The sequence below is a fragment of the Siphateles boraxobius genome, unplaced genomic scaffold (assembly GCF_051911475.1).
Source record: "Siphateles boraxobius isolate OS27281-9 unplaced genomic scaffold, OSU_SipBor_1 191, whole genome shotgun sequence".
NCBI lineage: Eukaryota > Metazoa > Chordata > Actinopteri > Cypriniformes > Leuciscidae > Siphateles > Siphateles boraxobius.
Window position 1 is genome coordinate 284,523 of NW_027508801.1, and position 27,474 is coordinate 311,996.

General features: G+C 38.4%; 1 protein-coding gene across 1 annotated transcript; it reads right to left on the bottom strand.

Moving 5' to 3' along the window:
• Positions 1–1,434: 1,434 nt before the first annotated feature.
• On the bottom strand, positions 1,435–26,917 carry LOC143744041 (neuronal acetylcholine receptor subunit alpha-7). The gene is made up of 10 exons (XM_077235423.1): positions 26,687–26,917; positions 24,947–25,086; positions 20,267–20,311; positions 15,256–15,365; positions 12,643–12,722; positions 10,204–10,371; positions 6,694–6,888; positions 6,102–6,188; positions 4,812–4,921; positions 1,435–2,207 (listed from the first exon to the last, which is right to left on the bottom strand). Exons 1-10 carry the CDS (start codon positions 26,739–26,741, stop codon positions 1,629–1,631), a joined length of 1,569 nt encoding a protein of 522 aa, XP_077091538.1. The 5' UTR covers positions 26,742–26,917; the 3' UTR covers positions 1,435–1,628.
• Positions 26,918–27,474: the final 557 nt, after the last annotated feature.

Sequence of the window (27,474 nt, forward strand, 5' to 3'; positions counted from 1 at the left end):
ATATCTTTATCGTTATAGTTATGCTGTGGATGATATCTTTATCGTTATAGTTATGCTGTGGGCGATATCTTTATCGTTATAGTTATGCTGTAGAGTCGACGATATCTTTATCGTTATAGTTATTTATGTAGAGTCGACGATATCTTTATAGTTATAGTTATGCTGTAGAGTCGACGATATCTTTATCGTTATAGTTATTTATGTAGAGTCGACGATATCTTTATAGTTATAGTTATGCTGTAGAGTCGACGATATCTTTATCATTATAGTTATGCTGTAGAGTCGACGATATCTTTATAGTTATAGTTATGCTGTGGACGATATCTTTATAGTTATAGTTATGCAGTGGACGATCTCTTTATCGTTATAGTTATGCTGTGGGCGATATCTTTATCGTTATAGTTATGCTCTGGATGATATCTATCGTTATAGTTATGCTGTGGATGATATCTTTATCGTTATAGTTATGCTGTGGGCGATATCTTTATCGTTATAGTTATGCAGTGGACAATATCTTTAACGTTATAGTTATGCTGTGGACGATATCTTTATCGTTATAGTTATGCAGTGAACGATATCTTTATAGTTATGCTGTGGACGATATCTTTATCGTTATAGTTATGCAGTGGATGATATCTTTATAGTTATGTAGTGGATGATATCTTTAAAGTTATAGTTATGCTGTGGACGATATCTTTATAGTTATGCTGTGGACGATATCTTTATTGTTATAGTTATGTAGTGGACGATATCTTTATAGTTATAGTTATGCAGTGGAAAATATCTTTATGCTTTTGACGATATCTTTATCGTTATAATTATGCTGTGGACGATATCTTTATTGTTATAATTATGCTGTGGACGATATCTTTATTGTTATAGTCATGCTGTGGACGATATCTTTATCTTTATCATAGAGTGCCGAAGTTATGATGTCACTTTGTAGGCCAAAACGCGGAAGTGAGTTAGCATTTTAGCACTTCTGGTTCCCTCGCCCTAAAGTCTATGGGTTTTTTGAATGGGTTTTTGCTAAATCGCCTGAAATAAGGTCTGTTGTTAACAAAGCCTCTAAATATTTTCACGTTTTGATCTATGACATAAGACACACCAGTTAAAACCCGCTTGTGTTTTTTTGAAACTTTATTGTGTCTGCTTGTCTTTTTTTTAAACTTTATATAGGCTTCAAAATGTATACATTTTGGATTAACTTGTAAAGATGATCTTGACAGACAAAACGTGTAAGGGTCACAACTCTTTGTTGAATACAGATCTTAATTTTTGCGATTTTCCAAAAGTCTATGGGGAAAATGCATAGCTTTTCAATCGAGGGAACCCATGTGTCGCTAACTTCCGAGTTGTCCTACAAAGGGACGTCATAACTTCGGCACTCTATTATAGTTATCGTCCTCGGTTTGAACAGGCCTTACACTGCTTGTTTAAATCAGGTATGTAGTAACACATTGCTAGTTAATAAGATGAGGACAATTAAAAAGTGCATAAATGTGATTTCGCTCAGTCCTAGTTAGCATGTCATTTGCACTCCCATTACACAAGAATCTCGGTCATTACTGAGCGATGTACAAAAAAAACGTAAAATGACAAAGTTCTCGCGGCAAGAACACCAAGCATCAGTTGAAGAAATCTTTAGAGATGGCTTCAACGAAATTAGGCGCCGACATCATGATCCCAATTGTGCAGAGGATTGTAAAAATGGAGAACGCCATGAGGCACAAACGATCGATCACCGCCGCTGCGAATTTCCATTCATTACACACGTTCTCGTCCTCGTCCTGGTCGCGAAATCGTTTGGCAATATACCTCACTTCCTCCAGAATTTTGGCCAGTTCCAGTTCCAAAGCCCCACCCACGATACCACCACTGACTCCACCCCTGATTCCAGCCCCACCCCCTAGCGACGGCACCGCCGACCCCGGCAACAGCACATCGTCCTCAGTGGACGCCACGAGACGCCCGCAGAGGACGCCGTGAGAGTCGTGAGCGTAATGGACGCCCTCCATCCCTCTGAAGCCGATGTACAGCATGTTCCCGCCGGCGGGCTGAAGCGCCCCCTGGCTGACCGACAGATCCACGCTCGACACACTCCCACGGCGCGGATGTTTGTTGTGACACGCCAGACGGATCCGCTCCTCGCCGGGCCGGCGCATGCGGAGAAACCAAGCGCACCAGTTAAGGAGGAGAACACGGGTCTAGACAAGAAAACACAACCATGAATAGCTGCGTTTCCACCGAAATTACCCGGAACAATAGGGGTTTTCGTAGCGGAGGAACCTTTTCATTAGCCGCGTTTCCACCGCAGGAACTTTGAGATGTGTTTCGACCGCAGGAACAAGGGTCTAGATGAAGCTCCGGGTACATATTTCCCCCTCCGAAAGTCCCTGTACTTTTTCAAAGTTCAGGAACTTTCAGGGGTGGGGCTTGGGCACTGAGCATGCTGATTGGTTGAGTTCATGATGCATTTTGATTGGTTGACTCCCACGCAGCATTTTATTTCAACCACCATCTGTTGCGGTGCGTGCAGTAACAGTTGTTTGCTATTCGAATCAACATTGGAGTTAAAAAAAATACGACAGATGGACCAACGACGAGGATCAGGCTTTATTAAGGATGAAATCCAGAGGAAACTGTAAAGTAGCGCGCAGTCCTACGTCACCGGACTATTTTGCCTAATCTTCCCTGTACTTTAAACCGCGGTGGAAACGCAGACAGCAACAGGTCTGGGGGGAAAAAAAATCCTGGAACAAATTGTTCTGGGTAATTTCCGTGGAAACGTGACTATAGTTCCTAGAACTATTGGCAGAAGTACCTGGATTGGAACTAGGAATGATTTTAGTTCTAGGAACTCCTTCTGGAGGAACTAATTTAGCTCGTACTTCATTGTTGTCCATTACGCGCCAACTCAATTGTTGATTCGAATAGCAAACATCTGTTACTGCACGCACCGCAACAGATGCTGGTTGAAATAAAATACTGCGTGGGGGTCAACCAATCAAAATGCATCATGGAGTCAACCAATCAAAATGCGTCATGAACTCAACCAATCAGCATGTCCAGCGCCCAAGCCCCACCCCTGAAAGTTCCTGAACTTTGATAAAGTAGTACCTCGTGAGCAGGGACTTTCAAAACACATCCCAAAGTTCCTAGTTTCTGGGAAAAGTTCCCGCGGTGGAAACGCGGCTAATAAAGTAACGATCTCATCCATGCAAATAACTACTGTGTATCGTGATTAGTTTGTTTGAGCACTATTTGCATAACTCAAAGATTCGCTGAGTCAATATGACTGAATCAATGCAGGTGACTCATCATAATGGTGTAGGGATTTCTGGAGGCGTACGCGGCTTCCTCCTAATTGGTGCTTGAATATTCATTGTCATTCTACACAACGAAGGCTTGCCATATATTATTCAAGCAAAAATGGAAATTAATATTTTATTTTGGCTAGGTTAAGAGTGTGCCTAGAAAACAAATTTGCAGAAAGTTTGTTTCCTCGTGTCCAGTCTCATGCATTTGGTATGAATCGATTCAGATTCATGTCACACGTCCTCTGAGGAATGAGGCGACCGGCACTCAGAAAGACACTTTAACCTTCAACACTTTTAATACTTTTAATACAGATTGAGCGAGACTGTTGTAACTTTATTTTTATTATAAAAAAATTAATATTATTATTAAAAATTAAATTATATATATATATATATATATATATATATATATATATATATATTTTTTTTTTTTTTAATAACAATAACATTAAACATACCGTATATAAAGTAGCCCCCAGAAGTATTTGGACATTTAATTCAAAAAATTTAATATTAATAATGTATGGAATAAAAACTAAATACTAAGATAAAAATTAATATTTATTGATAAATAAATATTTATTTACAAAATGTATTTAAATAAATAAAATAATGATAATATAATAATATAAGTATTATATCAAATTAACTATAATAAAACGAATAAAATAATATAATTACAATAAAATATATAAAAACAAATAATTTTTGTAGCCAAACCTAAAAATACACTCTTAAAAGAATAACAATAATGTATTAAATAAAAATGAAACAAGAAAACAAACAAACAAATAAAAATGGGATAAATAAATCAATGCTTTAGTAATGTAAAGCTTTTTAGCAAAAATGTAAAATACATTACTAATATATTAATAATGTATGAAAAACATACTAAAAAAAAGTGAAACAAACAAAAAAACGTACAAACAAATAATTAATAAGTAAACAATAAACACAATTTAAAATGAAAAAAAAACTAAACAAAACGTGATAAATTAAGAAACAAACAAATAAATAAATGTTTTGGTAATATAAAGCTTAAGTAACAAGAATACACACACAATTAAAATATATTAATAATGTATTAAGAAAATTAAATAAAAAGCTAAACAAACAAACAAATACATATATAAAAATAAAAACAGGATGGGATAATAAATAAATAAATACATAAATGCTTCAGTAATTTAAAGCTTTTGTAGAAAAATTTACAAATACATAAAAAGTATGTTAATAATGTATGAAATAAAATGCTAAATAAAAAGGGAAACAAACAAATAAATAACTTACTAATAAATAAATAATGAACAAAATTAAAAATTATGTAAAAAAATGTCAACTTAAAAAAAAAAAAAACTGTAGCAAAAAGCAAAAAATACATTCACAATTGAAAATATATTAATAAATGAAATAAAAACAAAACACAAAAAAGAGGAAAAATTAAACCAAATAAAATCTGCTTCAGAGAGTGATGGAGAGCGTTTCTCTTACCCATCGTGGCATTTTGGCTCCGTCAGGATCGTGATAGTGATACTGCAACACCAGGACTGTAGCGATGACTGACAGACCCACAATCACCATGGTGGTCGCAAAATATTGAGCTGAAACACACACACACACACACACACAGCAATCCCTGCATGTAGATGAAGCATTTATGAGATCTTCAGCGATGTGTGTCTGAGAAAACACACTGTGCCATTACAAAACATCAAGCTTCAGTAAACCCAATCTAATCCTGAACCCTCGAGAATCTCTCAGTCCTGCATTTCAATAAAGGAGTCTCTGTAAAAAGACTCATCATTTGAACTGATTTATTATAGTAGGTGTAGGTAGAATTATTCAGTTAATAATAGTAACTTAAATTTGCATCTATTCCTCACACAATTCCATGTGTCAAATATCTTATTCTATTTGTATTTACTATTTACTTTTTTTAATTTGCAAGTTTTGCAACCCTGTTATCATTTACATGTATGCATTTAGCAGATGCTTATATCCAAAGAGACTTATAATAGAGGAAATTCAAAATTCAGGACTATATACAGGTGAAACTCGAAAAATTTGAATATCGTGCAAAAGTTTGTGTATTTCAGTAATTCAAATTAAAAGGTGAAACTAATATATTTAGTATATATAACTATATACATACGCATGATTATACTTTTCAGATGGCCGACATTTCTTTATTTAAAATCCTTTTTATAATTTTATTTCATTTCATATGTTCTGAGATTTTGAATTTGAGGTTTTCATAAGCTGTAAGCCATAATCATCAAAATTATAAATTTTGCCTTTAACTATAATGAGTTTCACCTGTAGAATACAGATTTACCAAAAATAAAGTAAATAAGGATAACCAACATTTGATGCATTTATTTTTATGTGATGTTAAATTCATATATTTAGGCTGTTATTGCTTTTGCAATAAAGTCGCATGACAGCTGTTTATACTCCATTAATGTTAAATGACAACAGCATGATTATCATGAAAGTCAAACAGATTCCAGACAAACTTGGTTACAAAAACATGTGAAATGCTCTTTTCTTTGAGCTTATTGGATGGGTTTTCCCTCTGTAACGATAACATGTCAGGGTCGTTTCAGGGTGAATGATTGCACTCGTTTCTAACAGGCCCGTTCGTGAATGACACACAACCATGAATGTGTCGCATCTCAATTTTCAGGGTCTCTAAAGAAGCGTCCGTCATTTCTCTCCATCTGAGCCACTCATTACAAACACAAGCCCCGCCCCCTCACTGTGATTGACAGCTTCACTCACCAATGAGAGGCACCGAATCTGACGTGGCAGGCATGATCTCAGCCACCAGGAGCATGAAGACGGTGAGCGACAGCAACACTGTGATTCCTGTCATTAAACAACAAAAACAGGACAGAAAAACACTTTTAAATCTGTGTTCATTGCATGCTACTGCAAAACTATTCTATATTAACACATATTAAATATGTATTGATTGTACAAGTTAATTGCATCTGTTTAAAAAGTTTCTGAATTGCTCTAGGATAACTCTAAATAGCCTACAATTAGTTTAATTAAAAACAATTCTGAAATTAGTTTATTGCAATTATTAGGAATAAATGTTCATATATTATATATATATATTCTTCATATTTTATCACTTTAAAATACTCACACACTCACTCACTCACAGAACTAAGACACCATGAAATTAAGGACACACACTGAGCATTAGACGCTCTTGTATTGTAAAATCAGCAGCTCTTGTTTGCTGAATTCAAACCCATTTATCAGCAAGAGCAGACTTTCCTCAGGAGAGACATCCGAGAAGCAGAAAACTGCATTTAATCTCACTACTCATATTAAAGAGGTGTGAGTTTTGCATGCGTCTCACCCAGCGATATCTTCTCCCCGGAGTCGGCGGGCAGCAGAAACACCAGCAGGGCGAGAGTGGAGATGAGCACGCATGGGATCAGGAGGTTGAGGCCGTAGTAAAGCGTTCTCCTCCTCATGACCACGGTGAAGGTGACGTCAGGGTACGGCTCCTTACAACAGTCGTAGAACTTCTCATTCCTCCTGCCTGGAACCTCTAAAACACACACACACACACACGTCAGAACACCCTAGCAACTCCATAGCAACACCCATCACACACACACACGTCAGAACACCCTAGCAACTGCATAGCAACACCCAGTCAACCTCTAAAACACCTTAGCAACTGCATAGCAACCCCCTGGCAACCCTCATAACACACCAGCAAGCCACATAGCAACCTGTCAACCCCCATAAGATCTTAGCAACTGCAATGTAACACCCTGTTAACCTCCCATAACACCTTAGACACAGCCTGTTAACCCCCCTCCTAATAACACCCTAGTAACTGGATAGCAACACTCTGGCAACCACCCATTGAACCCTTGCAACCTCTCATAACACCCTAGCAGCTGCATAGCAACACCCTTTGGCTTAGTTGGGGACATTTAACATTTAATTTTGAATTTAACAATACTATTACAACTTCACTTTCCTGTTATCTCTGTAAAGCTGCTTTGTAACAATTTGTATTGTAAAAGTGCTATATCAATAAAGGTGACTTGACTTGACCCTGTCAACCCCCATAACACCTTGCAAACTGCCTAGCAAGACCCGATCAACCCCTATAACACTCTAGCAGCCACATAGCAACACCCCGTCAACCCATAACACATTACAAACTGCCTAGCAACACCCGATCAACCCCTATAACACTCTAGCAGCCACATAGCAACACCCCGTCAACCCATAACACATTACAAACTGCCTAGCAACACCTGATCAACCCCTATAACACTCTAGCAGCCACATAGCAACACCCCGTCAACCCATAACACATTACAAACTGCCTAGCAACACCTGATCAACCCCTATAACACTCTAGCAGCCACATAGCAACACCCCTTCAACCCATAACACATTACAAACTGCCTAGCAACACCTGATCAACCCCTATAACACTCTAGCAGCCACATAGCAACACCCCGTCAACCCATAACACATTACAAACTGCCTAGCAACACCTGATCAACCCCTATAACACTCTAGCAGCCACATAGCAACAACCTGTAAACCCCCATAACATCTTAGCAACTGCACAGCAACACCCTGTCAACCTCCCATAACACATTAGCAACAGCCTGTCAACCCCCCTCCTAATAACACCCTAGTAACTGGATAGCAAAACCCTGGCAACCACCCATAAAACCCTAGCAAACCAACAGCAACACCCTGTCAACCTCCCATAACACCCTAGCAGCTGCATAGCAACGCGCTGTCAACCCCCATAACACCTTACAAACTGCCAAGCAACACCTGATCAACCCCCATAACACCTTAGCAGCCGCATAGCAACACTCTGGGAACCACTCAAATAATCCTTGCAACTGCATAGCAACACTCTGGCAACCCCCATAACACTCTAGCAGCCAGATAGCAACACCCTGTCAAGCCCCATAACACTCTAGCAACCGCATAGCAACACCCTGTCAAGCCCCATAACACTCTAGCAACCGCATAGCAACACCTAGGGAACAATCCATTAAACAAACCGAACAGAATCAAACACGACAAAATCAAAGACAACAGAATCAAATACAAAATACCAAATGAAACATAACAGAATAAAACACAATCATAAACAACACTAATTTAAACACAAATGAATAAAACACAACAGAATCAAAGAGTCAAACACAACAGATTCTGTATTTATTGCTAAAGGATCGACTTTCATTGAATATTATCAATAAACTTGCTACAGGAAATCATTTATTTTTTGGTCAGGTTTGGCTCTTCTTGATACGTTTTCAGAAATATTGTTTGTATGAGAACAGAAATCATGGCCATCAGGATGTGCAGATCAGACCGCTCTACTACACACGTGAAGGGATTTATTCTCCCAACCGATACTGTACGCATCACTTTCAATTACATGGAGGCCACGGCCCATTGGTCAGAGTTCCATCCAATCAGCAGCCTCGATCAGACCAGCACTAACCAGCACTGTCCTCCTGGTGGAAACAGCACCCAAACCAGAACCATCAGCAATATCAAAGTTCATATATCTTAACATTCCTGATCCATGCCTGAGGATCATAATAATTATGTCCCCGAGTCTCATCTTCACGCATGTGCTTTATGAGGGCAGCTAATTATTTTTCTGATCATTTATTTTATGCAACACTGAAACTATACAAACTCTCTACAGCTTCTGGCGCTCATAATCTGCACAAATAATGTTCTGGAAGACAGAAATGTCAAATCCTTATCAGGGCATCTTGTGAAATCTGACTATTTATTTATGGATGAATGATTTCACATGCAGTTATGAGGGAAATCTCTGCTTCATCTTTGTTTGCGTGTATGAAATTATGCATGACAGATGCTAATATGTAAAACTTGTTTGTTTCCATCCAGTGTTTCTGAACATCTGCCTCAAATCACACGTCTCACCTAAAACCAAATATTGAAAAAACATGTATATAAACACAATTATTTGCATGAATAGGAATGAAACTAAATAAATGTTGAAGTTGTAGTAAAATTACTCTGAAATAATTAAAAATGAAACTGAAATAATGTAATAAAAACTAAATAGACATTTAAAAACTACAAAATGAAAAGTACAAAATACAACAAATTGTAATTGTAAATTGTAAATTAAAACTGTACAACTTAAAAAAAATGTGTTAAGTTTAAATTGAAGAACTAAAATGACTAAAACTGAAATAAAAGTGAATTACGCATTTAGAAAAAAACTAATATAAATACAAAAACACAACAAAATTATTAAAACTGTATAACTAAAATCCAAATAAACTAGTAATACAATTCCTAAAACTAAAATAAAAATGTATAAAAACCAATTATACATTTGGAAAAACTAATAAAAATGATAAAAACCAACAAAATTTTTAAAACTGAAAAACTAAATTATAATTTTTTTTGTTTAAGCTGAAGTAACACAATTATTAGAACTAAAACTTTTTAAAAACTAATAAAAATGATAAAAAAACAACAAAATTATTAAAACTGAAAAACTAAAATATTTTTTTTGTTTAGTTTAAGCTGAAGTAATAAAATGACAAAAACTTTTTAAAAACTAATAAAAATGACAAAAACACCACAATTATTGAAACTATGAAAATGGGAACCATACTAAATTAAAGCTATTCAAAATTTTAATAAATGCTATAATAATACATTCATAAATAACCGTTCTGGACAGTGTACAATGTTAATACCATGTATCTTGGGGCATTTACCATGGTACCAGCATGGTATTTCTTGCAGGATGTTAGATTACCACATAAATAACATGGTTTATGATTATGTTAATGATTCAGCATTGCTGTGGGAAACACACCAACCAGATCCCACTCCCCGTTGGCGATGTAGCCGGTGATATCGGCCTCCATCATCTGCAGGTCCAGAGACCATCCGCCGTACGTCCACGAGCCGAACTTCAGATCGCAGCGCTGCACGTCGAACGGGAACCAGCGCACGTCGATGTAGCACGTGCTCTTGAAGATCCCTGAACAAGCCAAGCCAGCTTTATATCAACACACAGCGATGCCACACAACAACCTTTCAGTCAACCTTCTTTAAGAAACAGTGAGATATTTTGAATTAAAGTTGAAAATGTGAGGAATGTCCTTAAATTACTATTGATTTATTATTTATTGATCAAATCTTTAGCAATTTAAAGGTAAATAAAATAAAAACTAACAAAAAAAAATCTCCAACAAATTGCATTAAAAGATAAAAAAAATATTATCACAATGAAATAAAATAAGCTTTCTGGACAAAAAAAAAAAAAAAGAGTATAATTTTAGGGCCTCGGGTCATTTTGACCCGCGAGAGATGGATTTGTTACAAAGTGCAAGGGAAGGATGAAGGTGAAAAAAATCTAAAGAATCTTTTGCGGAATTGAAAAGTTTCATGGATGTTCAAGGTTCTTCATGGAAACCAACATTTATGTTTAAGAGTGTATGCTATTCCAAAACATAGCCAAAAAATAATTCCCCATTTATCAGACAGAGACGATAGACATCGGTCCCTCTGAACTCAAACTCCTGTGAATCTAGTTTGTTCCTCATCACTCGGATTCTGCAGGTAAACCACGTGTGTGTGTGTGTGTGTGTGTGTGTGTGTGTGTGTGTGTGTGTGTGTGTGTGTGTGTAATGATTTCTGTCAGTGGACAAGCGGCAGCTTCCTCACAGTAATCGAGACGACAAACTCTGAGGTGAAAGTGTGTGTTTTCCAGGTGACAGGTGAGTTAAGGTCACCCTGAACCCGGTTAACTCCAATAGGGATAAATGTCCCGCCGCTGTCTTCGGTTCACGTCACGAGGATCGTGTTTATGAGACGAGCGCACGTGAGCAGCGCAACAATGTGGCAGTGACCTCTGGGAAACTCAGGATTTACTTCGAGCCTTGGCTAGGAGGATGACAATAAATCAGGACAGGCTGGAGACGCGGCGCAGCGGATGGAAGCGCTTTAGCAGATTGACAGAAGTGAGTAGGTACATTTTTATAACTGTTTTTTTATAACACATTACTTTTTTGTCAGATGGAACATATTTTAGAACTTTCTGTATTTTGAAACTTTCTGTATTTTTAAACTTTCCGTATTTTTAAACTATGCATTTTGAAACTTTGGGTATTTTGAAACTATGGATTTCGAAACTTTAGATATTTCGAAACTTTAGATATTTTGAAACTTTAGATATTTTACAACTTAAGATATTTTGAAACTAGATATTTTGAAACTTTAGGTATTTAGAAAATTTCTGTATTTTGAAACTATTTATTTTGAAACTTTAGGTATTTTGAAACTTTAGATATTTTGAAACTATGCATTTTGAAACTAGGTATTTTGAAACTAAGTATTTTGAAACTATGCATTTTGAAACTTTCGGTATTTTGAAACTTTGGGTATTTTGAAACTATGCATTTTGAAACTTTAGATATTTTGAAACTATGCATTTTGAAACTTTAGGTATTTTGAAACTATGCATTTTTAAACTTTAGATATTTTGAAACTATGCATTTTGAAACTAGATATTTTGAAACTTATGTATTTTGAAACTTTCGGTATTTTGAAACTATGTATTTTGAAACTTTCGGTATTTTCAAACTATGCATTTTGAAACTTTAGGTATTTTGAAACTTTGGGTATTTTGAAACTTTGGGTATTTTGAAACTATGCATTTTGAAAAATTCGATATTTTGAAACTTTAGGTATTTTGAAACTAGATATTTTGAAACTATGCATTTTGAAACTATGCATTTTGAAACTTTAGATATTTTGAAACAATGCATTTTGAAACTTTAGGTATTTTGAAACTATGCATTTTGAAAAATTCGATATTTTGGAACTTTAGGTATTTTGAAACTAAATATTTTGAAACTATGCTTTTTGAAACTTTAGGTATTTTGAAACTTTGGGTATTTTGAACCTATGCATTTTGAAAAATTTGATATTTTGAAACTTTAGGTATTTTGAAACTTTAGGTATTTTGAAACTATGCATTTTGAAACTTTAGATATTTTGAAACTTTAGATATTTTGGAACTTTAGATATTTTGAAACTTTAGGTATTTTGAAACTTTAGGTATTTTTAAACTTTAGGTATTTTGAAACTTTCTGTATTTTGGAACTATGTATTGAAGAACATATTTTAAATAGATTTTATAAATATACATTCCCAAGAGGACTTGGAACGCACCATAACTTAACACACCACCTTGAAGATTTTCTCCCCTCATAACAGGCTGAAATGGTGAGTTGTGTCAGAATGTTACCTGGCGGCAGGTACTGGCAGTATCCAGAAGAGTTGATCAGCACGTTGGTGTGAAATGCGGCATCAAATCTCTCATCAGCACTGTTAGAAACCAAAGACAAAGAAGAGGCTCAAATACACCAGAGTTTTCTTCTGTGTCAAGTTTTGATCACAACATCATTCCAGGGTTATTATCGTTTAACAAAACTAATTCAAATAAAGCTGGAATAAAACTAAATATAAATATTAGTTAAAAAAATGAACATTAACAATAAACTAAAATAACACTGAATAATTCCCATATATTCATATTCATAATCATAATAAAGAAGCAGTGCACGTGTCCAAACTTTTGACGGGTCGTGCGGCGGTTTGGAAGTGCATCAGCGTGCAACTTTAGCAGGACAAACAGAACTATAAACCAGCAGCAGCTCGAGTCTGGAGTCAGCGGCGTAAATCACAGTTATTTAAGAAGCCACAAAACTGACAAAGATGACAAAGTCACTGACGCCGGAGCGGGAGAGAGAGAGAGAGAGAAAGAGAGAGAGAGAGAGAGATTCAGCCATGACAGAAATCAAAGGCCAAACCCCTCATTCACTGAACTTCCTCGATCTTTTCTGACACACAGAGATGAAGGGAACATGTGCAAGAACAGACGAAAGCCGAGATAACATCTTCTACAGAACTATAATCAATGGGGTCTGATCATAAACACGGTTTTGATCCCAGCAAACCCAGCATTGACCAGCACTCGTCATATCTTCTCTCGTTAAGTTTCTTAGCTTGTGTTTAAACTGTGTAACCCACCTGAATGGACATTTTGTATGCAATTAAATGAATCATCAATCTTAAAGTAAATGTGAAGGTCAAACTAAATGACAAGTGTTGTGAATAAGAAAGCCGCTGTGAAAAAACGGGCAGCTAATTTTCTCTGTAAAGGTTGAGTGTGAAAATCACAGACTTCACTGACTTCCCTTAAATCACAGTAATCAATGCATTCGGATCAGTCGGATTAGCTATCGCTCCTGGATGGGACGGGAATTGACAGAAATCCAATAAAGATTTACACACTTTCCAATTTTTAAGCTATTTGATGATGCAACATTTGCACAGCTTGACTGAAATTATCATAGCTATTAAATAATATTGTAAAAATTCAATTGAATCGATCATAGTCGTCTGACCTGATCCACATTAAAGTTTAAAGATGTATTTGCATACAATAATTGTTTGTCTTGATGTTTTAGTCTCTACTAGAACAGGTTTTCCTGCTTGAATGTTGATTATTTTCCACATATTCTCCATTGTTGCGGCTCCTCTCTTCCCAGTCTGTCAGTAACGCTCTGTTTACTTCCTGTCTCTATGAAGCCCCTCCTTCTGAAAAGCACAGAGTGCTCTGATTGGTCGGCTAGAGCAGTGTGTTGTGATTGGTCGAACGCTTCGAGTGTGTTTGGGAAATGTCCCGTCCCTTGCCATAACCACCAGTTTAACACACTACTAACTAACTCAACCAGGCCCCGCCCCTTTATTCTGCGTATTAATTATTATAATGAGGAATATTGTGACGTGTTCGTTCCCAGAAGATACTCAAGATACAATGGAGGCGTTTCAGGAGTTCAGAAACACTGACACTGATATAGAGAAGAACTTTTCATGCTCAAACAGCAACACACTAAAGAAATATAAACATGGGAAAAAGCAGAATAGGTTCTTGGATTTCTTCCACCTGGAATCGGGGTTTGGGATCGGGTTTGGGATCCGGGGTTTGGGATCCGGGTTTGGGATCGGGTTTTGGGATCCGGGGTTTGGGATCCGGGGTTTGGGATCGGGTTTTGGGATCCGGGGTTTGGGATCCGGGGTTTGGGATCCGGGGTTTGGGATCGGGGTTTGGGATACGAGGTTTGGGGAACGGGGTTTGGGATCCGGGGTTTGGGGTACGGAGTTTGGGATCGGGGTTTGGGATCGAGGTTTGGGATCGAGGTTTGGGGAACGGGGTTTGGGATCGGGGTTTGGGATCGGGGTTTGGGGAATGGGGTTTGGGATCGGGGTTTGGGGTCGAGGTTTGGGATCGAGGTTTGGGGAACGGGGTTTGGGATCGGGGTTTGGGATCGGGGTTTGGGGAACGGGTTTGGGATCGGGGTTTGGGATCGAGGTTTGGGATCGGGGTTTGGGATCGAGGTTTGGGATCGAGGTTTGGGGAACGGAGTTTGGGATCGGGGTTTGGGATCGGGGTTTGGGGAACGGGGAACGGGGTTTGGGATCGGGGTTTGGGATCCGGGTTTTGGGGTTTGGGATCCGGGTTTGGGATCCGGGGTTTGGGCTTTGGGATCCGGGGTTTGGGGTTTGGGATACGAGGTTTGGGATCGGGGTTTGGGATCCGGGTTTGGGATCCGGTGTTTGGGATCGGGGTTTTGGGGTTTGGGATCGGGGTTTGGGATCCGGGGTTTGGGGTTTGGGATCCGGGGTTTGGGGTTTGGGATACGAGGTTTGGGATCCGGGGTTTGGGATTGGGTTTGGGATCCGGGGTCTGGGATCCGGGGTTTGGGATCCGGGGTTTGGGATCCGGGGTTTGGGATCCGGGGTTTGGGATCCAGGTGTGGGATCCGGGGGTGGGATCTGGGTTTGTCTCCCGTACCTGTTATACAGCAGGATATCCGGCCTCCAGATAAGGGAGTCTGGGAATCGAACCGTGCTGACGCCGGGATAATCACTGGTGTTCCACTGCAGATAGTAGTCGCTCCAATACTACGAGACACACACATGAAGCTGAAGTCAGACACATTTACTGCTTTAAAAATGAAAGGTTATTTGATGGTTCTTCAGATTCTGTAGAAAACCCTGTTCTAATCATTGTTGGCTTTTTTGAGTTCCTATATTTTATATAACACACTTAAAATACAAGTTAAATCGAAATACGGACTTAACTTAAATGTAATAAAGAAAACATTTTATTATATTTTGGAACTTTCTTGAAACTATGCATTTTGAAACTAGGTATTTTGAAACTTTAGGTATTTTGAAACTATGCATTTTGAAACTAGGTATTTTGGAACCATGTATTTTGGAATTTTCTGTATTTTGAAACTGTGCATTTTGAAACTTTAGGTATTTTGGAACCCAAAACCCAAAAACCCTGGATCCCAAACCCAGCTGTGAATTATACTAATTATTATTATACATTAAAATTATTACATTAAAATTACTTAAGAACAAGTTTGTTGTTGTTGTCTCAGAATAAACCGATGTACATTATCCCTTACTTATATTATATTTGGTTAAACACACTTGTTTACATTTTAAAATCAAATTATAAACACACATAATAAACAACACAAAAATAGTGGTATGACAAAAAAAAGAGTTATATTATAATATTGTTATTACAGATTTGTTCTTTTGAGTTGCTACACTCAATTTACATTTTAAAATTAATGATGAACAAATGAAATTCTTTATAGAAAAACACAACTAGTCTATTTAGCTGCAAAATATTAACTTTTTGTAAATCTATCAAGAATAAAAAAACATTAAAAAAAATGTTTTATTCTTGATAGATTTACAAAAAGATCCTGTGGCTAATGACAAGACAAAAATTGCACACAGTCCTTCATTATAGGAATGACACATCTTACCCCACTCTCTCTCCGTTTAATACAAAAATCGTTAAACTTGTATTGCATTGGATCCCTGACCGGCGGATCATGAGAAATAAATGTGATTTCTGCTTTAATATCACATCTAATGAAATAACCCAGGTCTGCCGTGTGTCTTATTAAAGAGTCTCACATGTGCAGTGGCTTTTGTCTTTGAAGGCATGCTGGGAAAAACTCAAGTTATTTTGAGTAGATGTGGAAGAAAGCGAATGAATCTGGCTTTCTTGGAGACCGTAGGAAAGTTTAATCCTGTTTCCTCAGCGAACGACTTTAGTGTGTATGTGTGTGTGTGTGTGTGTGTGTGTGTGCGTGTTGCTGCTCATTCAGACGTGAATCCGACCTCCTACACGCTTAGATCCGCTTAGCTGCGACAAAAACACTGGGCTTTTGCATCTACTGATGAAATGGAGCAGTTTGCCTGAAAACACTAAATATGAGCAACAGTGATAGTGATACTTATAGGGACTGAACCAATCAGACACAATTATTTATTATATTCAATAGGAAAGACACAAAAGGCCCATAAAAAATGACTTAATTTCATTAATTCATAGGCAAACCATCTGTGAATGAATATGCATATCTCCAGGACAGTGTGTGTATGATTATTACTGGCTTGTATTGTACACTGTTTTATGCATGCTTTATGATAGAACCACTAGTTAATGTTAACTAATCTGTTTGAGTGACCACACACACTCTCTCTCTCACACACACACTCACACACACACACACACACACACACACACACACACACACACACACACACACACACACACACACACACACACACACACACACACACACACACACACACACACACACACACACACACACACACACACTCACACTCACACTCATTCTCTCTCTCTCTGTCTCTCTCTATGTCTCTCTCTCTCTCACACACACACACACTCTCACACACACACACACACACACACACACACACACACACACACACACACACACACACACACACACACACCCTCTCTCTCACGCATATACACACACACACACACTCTCTCTCTCTCTCTCTCTCTCTGTCTCTCTCTCTCTCTCACACACACACACACCCTCTCTCTCTCTCTCTCTCTCCCTCTCACACACACACACACACACACACACACACACTCTCCTACACACACACACACCCTCTCTCACACACTCACACACACACCCTCTTCCACACACACACACACACACACACACACACACACACACACACACACACACACACACACACACACACACACACACACACTCTCGGTCTCTCTCACACACACACCCTCTCTCTCTCACACATACACTCTCTCTCTCTCTCTCGCTCTTACACACACATACACACACACACCCACACACACTATCTCTCTCTCTCTCTCTTATACAAACACACACACACACACACACACTATCTCTCTCTCTCTCTCTTATACACACACACACACACACAGTTTTTGTCGCGCACAGAAGAGCAAGCATTGATTAGAGAGTATTGTAGGCCGAGGATGAGTGTATAAAGGCGTCCTGTGTTTGAGGAATCGCTCCAGGTGGGAAATAACCCAGCGCCGCATGAATGGAGAGCGACAGAGAGCGATTACAGAGACTTTGCTGTGTTAGCGGCTTCCAATCTTCATGAAGACGGAGGGCATCCTGCTGTTCTCCGGCAGTGAGCCACGATAACCGGCTGATTAAACGAGTGCGGGTGTTTACAGCAAAAACAGCTGACGGGAGAAACCACGAGGACAAACGTCTTTATGAAAGTCCTTCACTGAATGTCATCCAGAAGATCTGTATAATCTAATCCTCGGTACACACCAAAAGATCTTATAAGATTTTCAAAATGTGATAGACCACAAACATGAGGACAAAAAAAATCCTAGATTTAACCATTTTGCTCCTATAGTGTGTGTTGTGCCATGATGTGACAAAGCACAACACACACAAACAGATTTTTTAACCAGAGTCTCGACTGAACACAGAAAATCTCGCAAAATCTCGCGAGACTTTAGAATAAACATGGCGGACGATATGCAGGAAGAAATTGCGATGATAGTGTTTGGAATGATTTTCACAGAAAATTCACGAGGAGAAACAGCAAAGGGTTTGGGCGACGTCGTGGAGACGGCGGGAATTTAGTGAACTTCTCAGATAAAGGTTGTGGTAATGTACACACACGCTGGCCCCGTCTCTCTCCCCTTACGAAGATTTACCATGGTTTTACTACAAAAAAAAAAAGGATGTTGTAGCTAAAGGAACACGCCGACTTTTTGGGACTTTAGCTTATTCCCCGTATCCTCCAGAGTTAGATAAGTCCATACACACACTTTCATCTCCGTGCGTCCCATAACTCCGTCTGACACACACACCGCTAGCCTAGCTTAGCACAAAGACTGGAAGTAAATGGCTCCAGCTAGCATTCTGCTCCCAATAAGTGACAAAATAACGCCAACATTTTCCTATTTATATGTTGTGATTTGTATAGTCACAGTGTGTACAAATAACAAGGTCATATGAGACACGGACATCTTTTAACCGTATAAATACTGGGAACTATATTCTCAGAAGGCGAAGCGCTGCTACTCGGGTGGAGTGATTTGCTCACTTATTGGGAGCAGAATGCTAGCTGGAGCCATTTACTTCCAGTCTTTGTGCTAAGCTAGGCTAGCGGTGTGTGTGTCAGGCAGAGTTACGGGACGCACGGAGATGAAAGTGTGTGTATGGACTTATCTAACTCTGGGGGATACGGGGAATAAGATAAAGTCCCAAAAAGTCGCCGTGTTCCTTTAAACCATGATCCGTGAGGAAGGAAATCAGCCCGATTATCTTTTGGTGTGTACCCAGCATAATATAAAGCTGCATTTACCTAAAATATGTTTTAAGACTGGAAATGGATTTTTCTTGCCCCATAAACATATGATGTAAAGAAGAACTAAAAAAAAAAAAAATTTACGAGAGTAAATGTTAGTAAATGTCGTGAAAATGCTGCCTAGGAGCTGCGGATGAACTATCAAATCCTCTCGCACAGAAGCTCATAAACTATAAAACATTTATTGTCTCATTCACAGTCTGTTTTCTGTGTTTAATAGAGCCGAATCATCTGGACTCGACAGGACACACACATTAAAACTCTGTTTGATTTTGGTTTTGTGTTCTTCTGGTCTTTATATAATTACTATAATCTCTGATAGCAGACTTTTCTCTTCCTAATGCAGCCAAACGCAGACGGAGCTGTATTTTAATCCAATATGGGTCGAGATATGATTAAGAATGTATACAGTGGCGCGAGTCCAGCGCTTCAATAACTACACACACACTAGAGACGGCTGATGTGATCTTTAATATAGCGGAGAGCGGGGCATGTTGTCACAGACATGCTTCAAAAGTTTCCACATATCAACTTTATTTAGAGAAAAACTTGTTAAATTAATGCTTTGGAAGATATCACTGAACATTTATTAAAATTGCTTATTGAAGTTCAGTTTTCATACGATTATTTTAATCTCTGATCCAGAGCTCCAAAGTTTGTAGTCAGCAAGATGTTTTTTTCTTAAATTAATACTTTATCAATCAAAGATGCATTAAATTGATCAAAAAAGTGACTAAAACATTTAAAACGTTTCTATTCCAAATAAATGCTGTTCTTTTGAACTTTCTATTATTAAAGAATCCTGAATAACAAAAGCAGAGTGATTTCTGAAGGATCATGTGACACTGGAGACTGGAGTAATGATGCTGTTGATCACAGGAATAAATTACACTTTACTATATATTCACATAGAAAACAGCTGATTTACATTGTAATAATATTTCAGAATTTTTACTGTATTTTTGATCAAATAAATGCATCCTTGGTGAGCAGAAGAGACTTCTTTCAAAAATATTTAAATCTATCAAGTACATCATCTGATATGCAGTTACAGTTTTTATTAATCTGTAATAAATGTAATGTAAGTGACATTAGTATATGGTGTAGGAAGCGTGAGTGAGTTTTACCAGTTGAAGCCAGATGTTGGTTGTCAGAACCTGGTTCTTCTCATCCTGAAAATAAAACACACGAGAGAACAGCCGTCATCGTCACACACATAAAGCGCTCGAGATCGACTCTAAATGTCAGTGAGATTGCTTCGTAATTTACAGTTTATTTAAGGACCGGATGTAATTCACGACTTTCTCTCTGCCCGAGCTCAAGAGGCGATTGAGAATGTAGATCGTCTGACATCATTGTTTTATTACTTGTCCTTCTTTACTGTAAACTGTGCGTTTGATGGGATGTTTGAATGGAAAAGCAGGTTTTCTCTGCTGTGATACGAGCAGGTGTCGTGGCATCAGGTGTAATTTCGGGACAGGGTTTCAGAAATAGCAAAAAATAATCACTGCAAATCACTAACGCAACCGGATCAGTGGCTGTGAAATCTGCATGAAACTAGGTTGCAGATCTCTCATTATAAAACAAACTAAAAGGTTGCAGGACTTAGTAAAAGTACAGCAGGAATTAGAAATCCTGCATGGCATCTGGACGTCAGGAAGATTCAGGGTTCAGTTGTGCTCGTATATCTCGATTGGAAACTGACATGGCTCTTTCTCTCCCTCTAAATGGAGTTTCATTTCCATCAAATGCTCCATCAGAGAGTGGAAAAACTCTCAGGCCCCGTTTAAACGTACATGGTTATTTTGAAAAACGGAGACATTTCCATTCGATTACACGCAAACGGAGAATTCGCCTCTGAAAACGATTCTTTCGAAAAACTCCGGCCAGAGTGGAGATTTTGGGAAACTTCGTTTGCATGTAAACTGAGAAAAACTGAGTTTTAGGCAGCCGACGTCACAGCATGCGACAGAACTTGCACATGCGTCAAAAGTGCGACCTCTGGCCCAGTCCCAATCCGCATACTATCCGTCCTAAATAGTATTCGAAAATAGAATTAGTACGTCCCAAATCGTAGTATGTTGAAATGAGTGTTGCAAAGATACCCGGACGGTCTACTATTTCCGGTCAGAATCTGAAGTGCAGATCGATGTGCACGCTAACGGCTAATATTGCCCACAACCCATCGCGCGTTAGATGAGGATTCGGTTAGAACTACAAACACGAGTGAAAAGTGTTTAAAAACTACAAACATGGAGGACACGCGAGTCCGGCGGTTATGTAGAGAGGTTTAGATAAAGGGGTTTGAGTGATTGATTATCAGTATCCAACCTGACGAAAATGTATTTATTCAACGTTGTCTACATTATATTGCATCTGAAGCAGCATTGTGAACTTTTGTAAAGATATGTTTGGCCATTAACTTTTAAATGCATCATTATATTCAAATTGAAAACATAAGAGGAGAGTCTCCGCATGAAAGACCCACGGCTGCAGATGAACGTGCGACAACATCTCTCTCCGAAATGCTAGGAAATTAAATTAGATTGAATGGAGGATTTTAACTGTGACGAGATGATTGACAGGGCAGTTTACAGTGACAGGATGATTGACAGGGCAGTTTACAGTGACAGGATGATTGACAGGGCAGTTTACAGTGACAGGATGATTGACAGGGCAGTTTACGGTGACAGGATGATTGACAGGGCAGTTTATGGTGAGAGGATGATTGACAGGGCAGTTTACAGTGACAGGATGATTGACAGGGCAGTTTACAGTGACAGGATGATTGACAGGGCAGTTTACGGTGACAAGATGATTGACAGGGCAGTTTACAGTGACAGGATGATTGACAGGGCAGTTTACAGTGACAGGATGATTGACAGGGCAGTTTACGGTGACAGGATGATTGACAGGGCAGTTTATGGTGAGAGGATGATTGACAGGGCAGTTTACAGTGACAGGATGATTGACAGGGCAGTTTACAGTGACAGGATGATTGACAGGGCAGTTTACGGTGACAAGATGATTGACAGGGCAGTTTACAGTGACAGGATGATTGACAGGGCAGTTTACAGTGACAGGATGATTGACAGGGCAGTTTACGGTGACAGGATGATTGACAGGGCAGTTTACAGTGACAGAATGATTGACAGGGCAGTTTACAGTGACAGGATGATTAACAGGGCAGTTTACGGTGACAAGATTTGCTCATTTTCAGGATGACACGGACTCGCGTAAACGAACACTTTTCTGAAAACTGACAGGTGTGCACGATATTATTTTTGAAAACGGAGAGGGTGAAATGTCCGTTTATGACTATAGCTAGCCACGCGTAAACGTAGCCTTAATCAAAGTGTGTATTTCCACCTGGAGCCCAATAGATGCTAACATCAGTATCTGACAACACATTAGCAGAACATTAGCACTGTCATCGTTCATCATTATTTACACATACACAAAATGTAATACATAAATAAAAATTATTTTATATAAATGAAAAAGTTAATGAATGAATTAATAAATTTAGGTCAATACATAATTTAATTAAATAATTTTGGTGAAATAAAAAAATATAAAAAAAATAAAATAAGCAAAAAAAAGCAATCCTAAAATAGGTTATATTAAGAAATATTGCAATGAAACAAAATAATTTCAAAATAAACAAAAAAGTAAATAAATAAAATAATAATTTAGAATATACATTAATATAAAATAATTTTGGTATTTTTTTAATATAAAATAATTTAACAAGAAATAAAAAAATATTTAATGTACATATATAAAATGTTGAAATAAATATAACTTAATAAATAAATAAATATAAAAAGTATATATATAAAAATATGGAATAAATAAAAATAAATATATAAATATTTTATAAAATATAAATAAATTCAGGTAAATATAAAATAATTGTAAAAATAAAGTTAAAATGAGATATGTAACTAAAAGTAGAACAACAGCGAATGAAGTAATGATAGTCTGTTTGTGAGGTGGTTAAACACGCAGCTGTTGAATCGCATCAGATCAGATAAAAACATCTGCCATAACACAGCTGAGATATCTAGCCACACACACACACGTCACGGTTATAGCCTGCAAACATTACAGCGCACACACACACACTCATCCGAATACACACGCGTCACGGTTATAGCCTGCAAACATTACAGCACACACACACACACTCCTCCAGACTCAGAGTGAATCCTGATGTCTGCCAGCAATTCAAACCTGAGCAAATGTGAGTTATCATTATCATGAGCTCCTTAAACACAGGCTAGCAGCCAGCATTAATGAGTTCACATCATAGTGTGGTGAGCAAACTCATTATGTGGTCGAGCGCTGGAGTGAGACAACAGTGAGCAATAGAGAGAGAGATGCGAGACCTTCTCCTCCATGAGCTCTGTCAACAGATCCACTTCATTTATCTCATTAATATTCAAATTCACTCTCACACACATACACTGTTTCCTCAGCCACCAAATATATATTATATTGCAACCAAAAGACAATTAAAAAGAGATTTTCTTGATGGATTCTTCAATTTAAGGTTGCTTTGGATAAAAAAAGTCTGCTAAATGAATGAATGAATGTAAATAACAGAAGTCTTAGCTGAAATGCTCTATAAAATATAAACATTTTTGTTCAATCTGACACCACAAGCCAAACTGCTCAATTCCAATTATCTATTCATATCTGATATTTTTGTGAGGTTTTTCACTCACCACAGATATACCTACTGATAAGAAGTGGCAAAACCCTTCTGAAACCATTAAACAGACCAGCTAGACCAGGCTAGCTAAGACCAGCAAACTAGCTTAGGCTAGTTTAAGATGTTCAGACAGAACTGAATATTCATCATAATATCATCAAACAATTCAATAATATAGTTTTGGTCAGGAACCAGACGAGTGTGAGGAGTTGGGGTGGTCAAGATTTTCTAAAAAAATTCAAAAGTTACTAGCAAAAAAATACATTTTTCAGATCTCATGACCTGTAGGTGGCGCTGTTCCCAAATTTGGCACGGACCCTCAGATCATGGTTCTGAAGAAACGTAGCAATTTTCATTTCGATTGATCAAAGTTTGGCCAAGATACAGCCTCTGAACCGATTTCGAGTCAACCTAGTTAAGTTTGCAACATCGTAAATTTTGAACAAAGATGAATAAAAATCGTGTCTGTGGAGATTGGTCCCAAGATCATCTGAGAATCCTGAATGTGATCAGCATGAAGAGAGTAATCTCAGGTGTACTAAGTTTCATTTTTTGTAATCAAAGGGTTAAAAAGTTAGAAAGGTTTAGAAAAGTGGCTTTTTGAACTGGTGGTGGCGCTGTCGAGTTGGTCCTAGAGACTCCAAAATTGGTCAGATTACTATTCATGACTATCACAACCAGTGTGCCAAATTTCATAATTTTCCTAAATTCATAGGCGAGTCGGCTGCGTATATACATAAACATAGGCTTCCTCTCATGCTGATTGGAAAGATCATTTGAACGTGTACCTCCCCAACTTTGTTAATAAAACATAATTTAATATGATAATCACATTCTGTTTTTATATTAAATTAGAAGAACTTTGGACTTTCTGTCTGAAATGCATTAGGATTAAATACACATATTTGTTGTATTTAAATAATATAAATAATATCGGGGCAAAGTAATATCAACCAATAACATTATAGCTCTCTTTTCACCATCCAATCGAACCCTAATGTGTAAAATCAAGTCCTGTACTAAGTTAAATGTGTTTTGATTGAAGTGTGTGTGTGTGTGTGTGTGTGTGTGTGTGTGTGTGTGTACTCACCACGTCCATGATCTGCATCAGACTGAAGCTGAAGTGCACAGTGAGCGAGTGCGAGTCGTTATAAACGGGTCGTTCCAGAGGGTTGTAGTTTCTCATTAAGTCTTTGTAAAGCCGTCGCTGGTGCTCGCCCTGCAGAGAGACTGACACACACACACACACACACATTGGGTTTTAATGTTTTATGGGGACTTGCCATAGATACATTGTTTCTTATACTGAATAAACACACACACAAAACTATTCTTGACCTATTTTCATTTTTAAACCATCAAATCCAGATCCTCAAAGCGGTTCTTATCTGGACGAGTTCAACTGTCCTTTCAGTAGCATTTAACAATCATCTTAAAATAATCAAATTCATCTGAATTCTGTCTGAATGTATCCCAGAGTTCTCAGCTTTGGACTGTTTTGTTAAGTCTTCTCAGGACTGATGGCGAAGCTCGCTCTAGATTGGGCTGCTTTTAAATGAAGAAGCTTTAATTGACTGAGAAAGTTCAATTACACTGAGCGTTCCCCGAGAGACTGTCTGACCTGCACACGACACAGGACACAGGACACACGACACACGACACAGGACACAGGACACAGGACACACGACACACGACACACGACACAGGACACAGGACACAGGACACAGGACACAGGACACAGGACACAGGACACACGACACACGACACACGACACACGACACAGGACACAGGACACAGGACACAGGACACAGGACACACGACACACGACACACGACACACGACACACGACACACGACACAGGACACAGGACACAGGACACAGGACACAGGACACAGGACACACGACACACGACACACGACACACGACACAGGACACAGGACACAGGACACAGGACACAGGACACAGGACACACGACACACGACACACGACACACGACACACGACACAGGACACAGGACACAGGACACAGGACACAGGACACAGGACACACGACACACGACACACGACACACGACACACGACACATGACACACAACACACAACACACGGCACATGACATGACCATCAGCTTTCAAACTGCAAAATCAATCAATCATTTCCTGCAGGGTGAATATGAAGCGGAATTCAATCGAGAAGTTAAGGTCACAATAACAAATCAAAGAACAATGACTGGAATCGGTCAGAAGAACTGACGGTTTGAGAGCAAAAGAAAGTCAAAGGACAGTGACATTGTTTCCTGAGTCTTTCTGAAGAGCCTTACGGTCAGGAGAATCAAAGTCTGACTCAACCGGTTTCTCTGGACTTTAATGAAAATCAATGGAGATCTTAATAGAATCAGGTTATTAAAAACATGATGATCACAGTAATTTCGTAGTGGATCTGTGGGTGGAAACAAGCTTGCTTCAGTTCCAAGATTTTCAGAAAACACACACACACACACACACACACACACAGGCACGCACACACAAATTCAGAGTGATAAAACATCTGCTTTAGTTCAAACTCTTCAGAAACAAAACTCAAATAAATACATAAACAAATGTGGATGGATGGATTCCACGTTTTTTTTGGATAAGTAATGATTTATACTTTGATAGCAGTATGGAATTCTGTGTCATACAGTAGCCTATATTAATGATGCTACTAATGTATCATAGTACTGCCCTTGTACATAACATAACACAACATAACATAACATAACATAACATAACATAACATAACATAACATAACATAACATAACATAACATAACAGAGTGTAAATGTCCCGGTACCGTGAATGAGGAGGGCAGCGGTCAGCAGAGTCAGTGTCCGGTCGCAGGAGCTCATGACTGTCGAGAGGAACACCGTAACTCAACGCGACGCGAGGCTACAACGCGCTATACGCTCGGTGACGCGGACCGCATGGAGACACGAGAGCGCGTTAAAAAAAAACCGCGCGCGTGAAGAAGCGGACAGATAAAACCGCGGGTGCGCGCGTGATGAGACTGAAAGCAGCGTGTGATCTGCGCGTCCCCGCGACGCTCCGCTGACTGACTGCGACTGTTCTCTGATCGCTCCTGACGCGACGCTTAAACAGCACGCGTGCAACAGCCAATCTGGAGAACTGGAATAAAACGACTTAACTGTGAAATTAACAAGACAAAAATAGCAAACGAGGACACTTCAGTCACGTTACAGCGAACGGCACTGCATTACAACAACTGAGGGTTCCAAACACTCTCAAACTTCAGCTGACGTTCTGTCAACGGCAATAGAACGTGCGTTTGAAGCTATCTGATAGAACATTCAAAAGTAACATCCCACAATGTTTGCAGAATTCTAAAATGGAATGTTCATGTTCCCGTTACATTCGCATGACTAAAAACAAACATTGAAGGAAGAATAGACGTTCAGAGAACATTCAGAAATACGGTTTTGATTACTTAATTGGAATGTTAGAAAAATGTGAACATTTTTGTTAGCTGGGTATAATGTATAACAATAAAGATTGTTACTAGAGTAATAAAAGAAAATCAATAATCACTATTACAGAGCATTAGATGCTGTAAATTTGATCTTG

What these genes read in the sequence shown, in the direction of transcription:
- LOC143744041 (XM_077235423.1), bottom strand. Translation starts at nt 26,741, where the DNA reads ATGAGCTCCTGCGACCGGACACTGACTCTGCTGACCGCTGCCCTCCTC. An exon ending in CCAACATCTGGCTTCAACTG is followed by an intron (nt 15,366 to 20,266) that starts GTAAAACTCACT and finishes TGTGTCTCGTAG; the next exon opens with TATTGGAGCGACTACTATCT. An exon ending in CGGGGAGTGGGATCTGGTTG is followed by an intron (nt 6,889 to 10,203) that starts GTGTGTTTCCCA and finishes TGTGTGTTTTAG; the next exon opens with AGGTTCCAGGCAGGAGGAAT.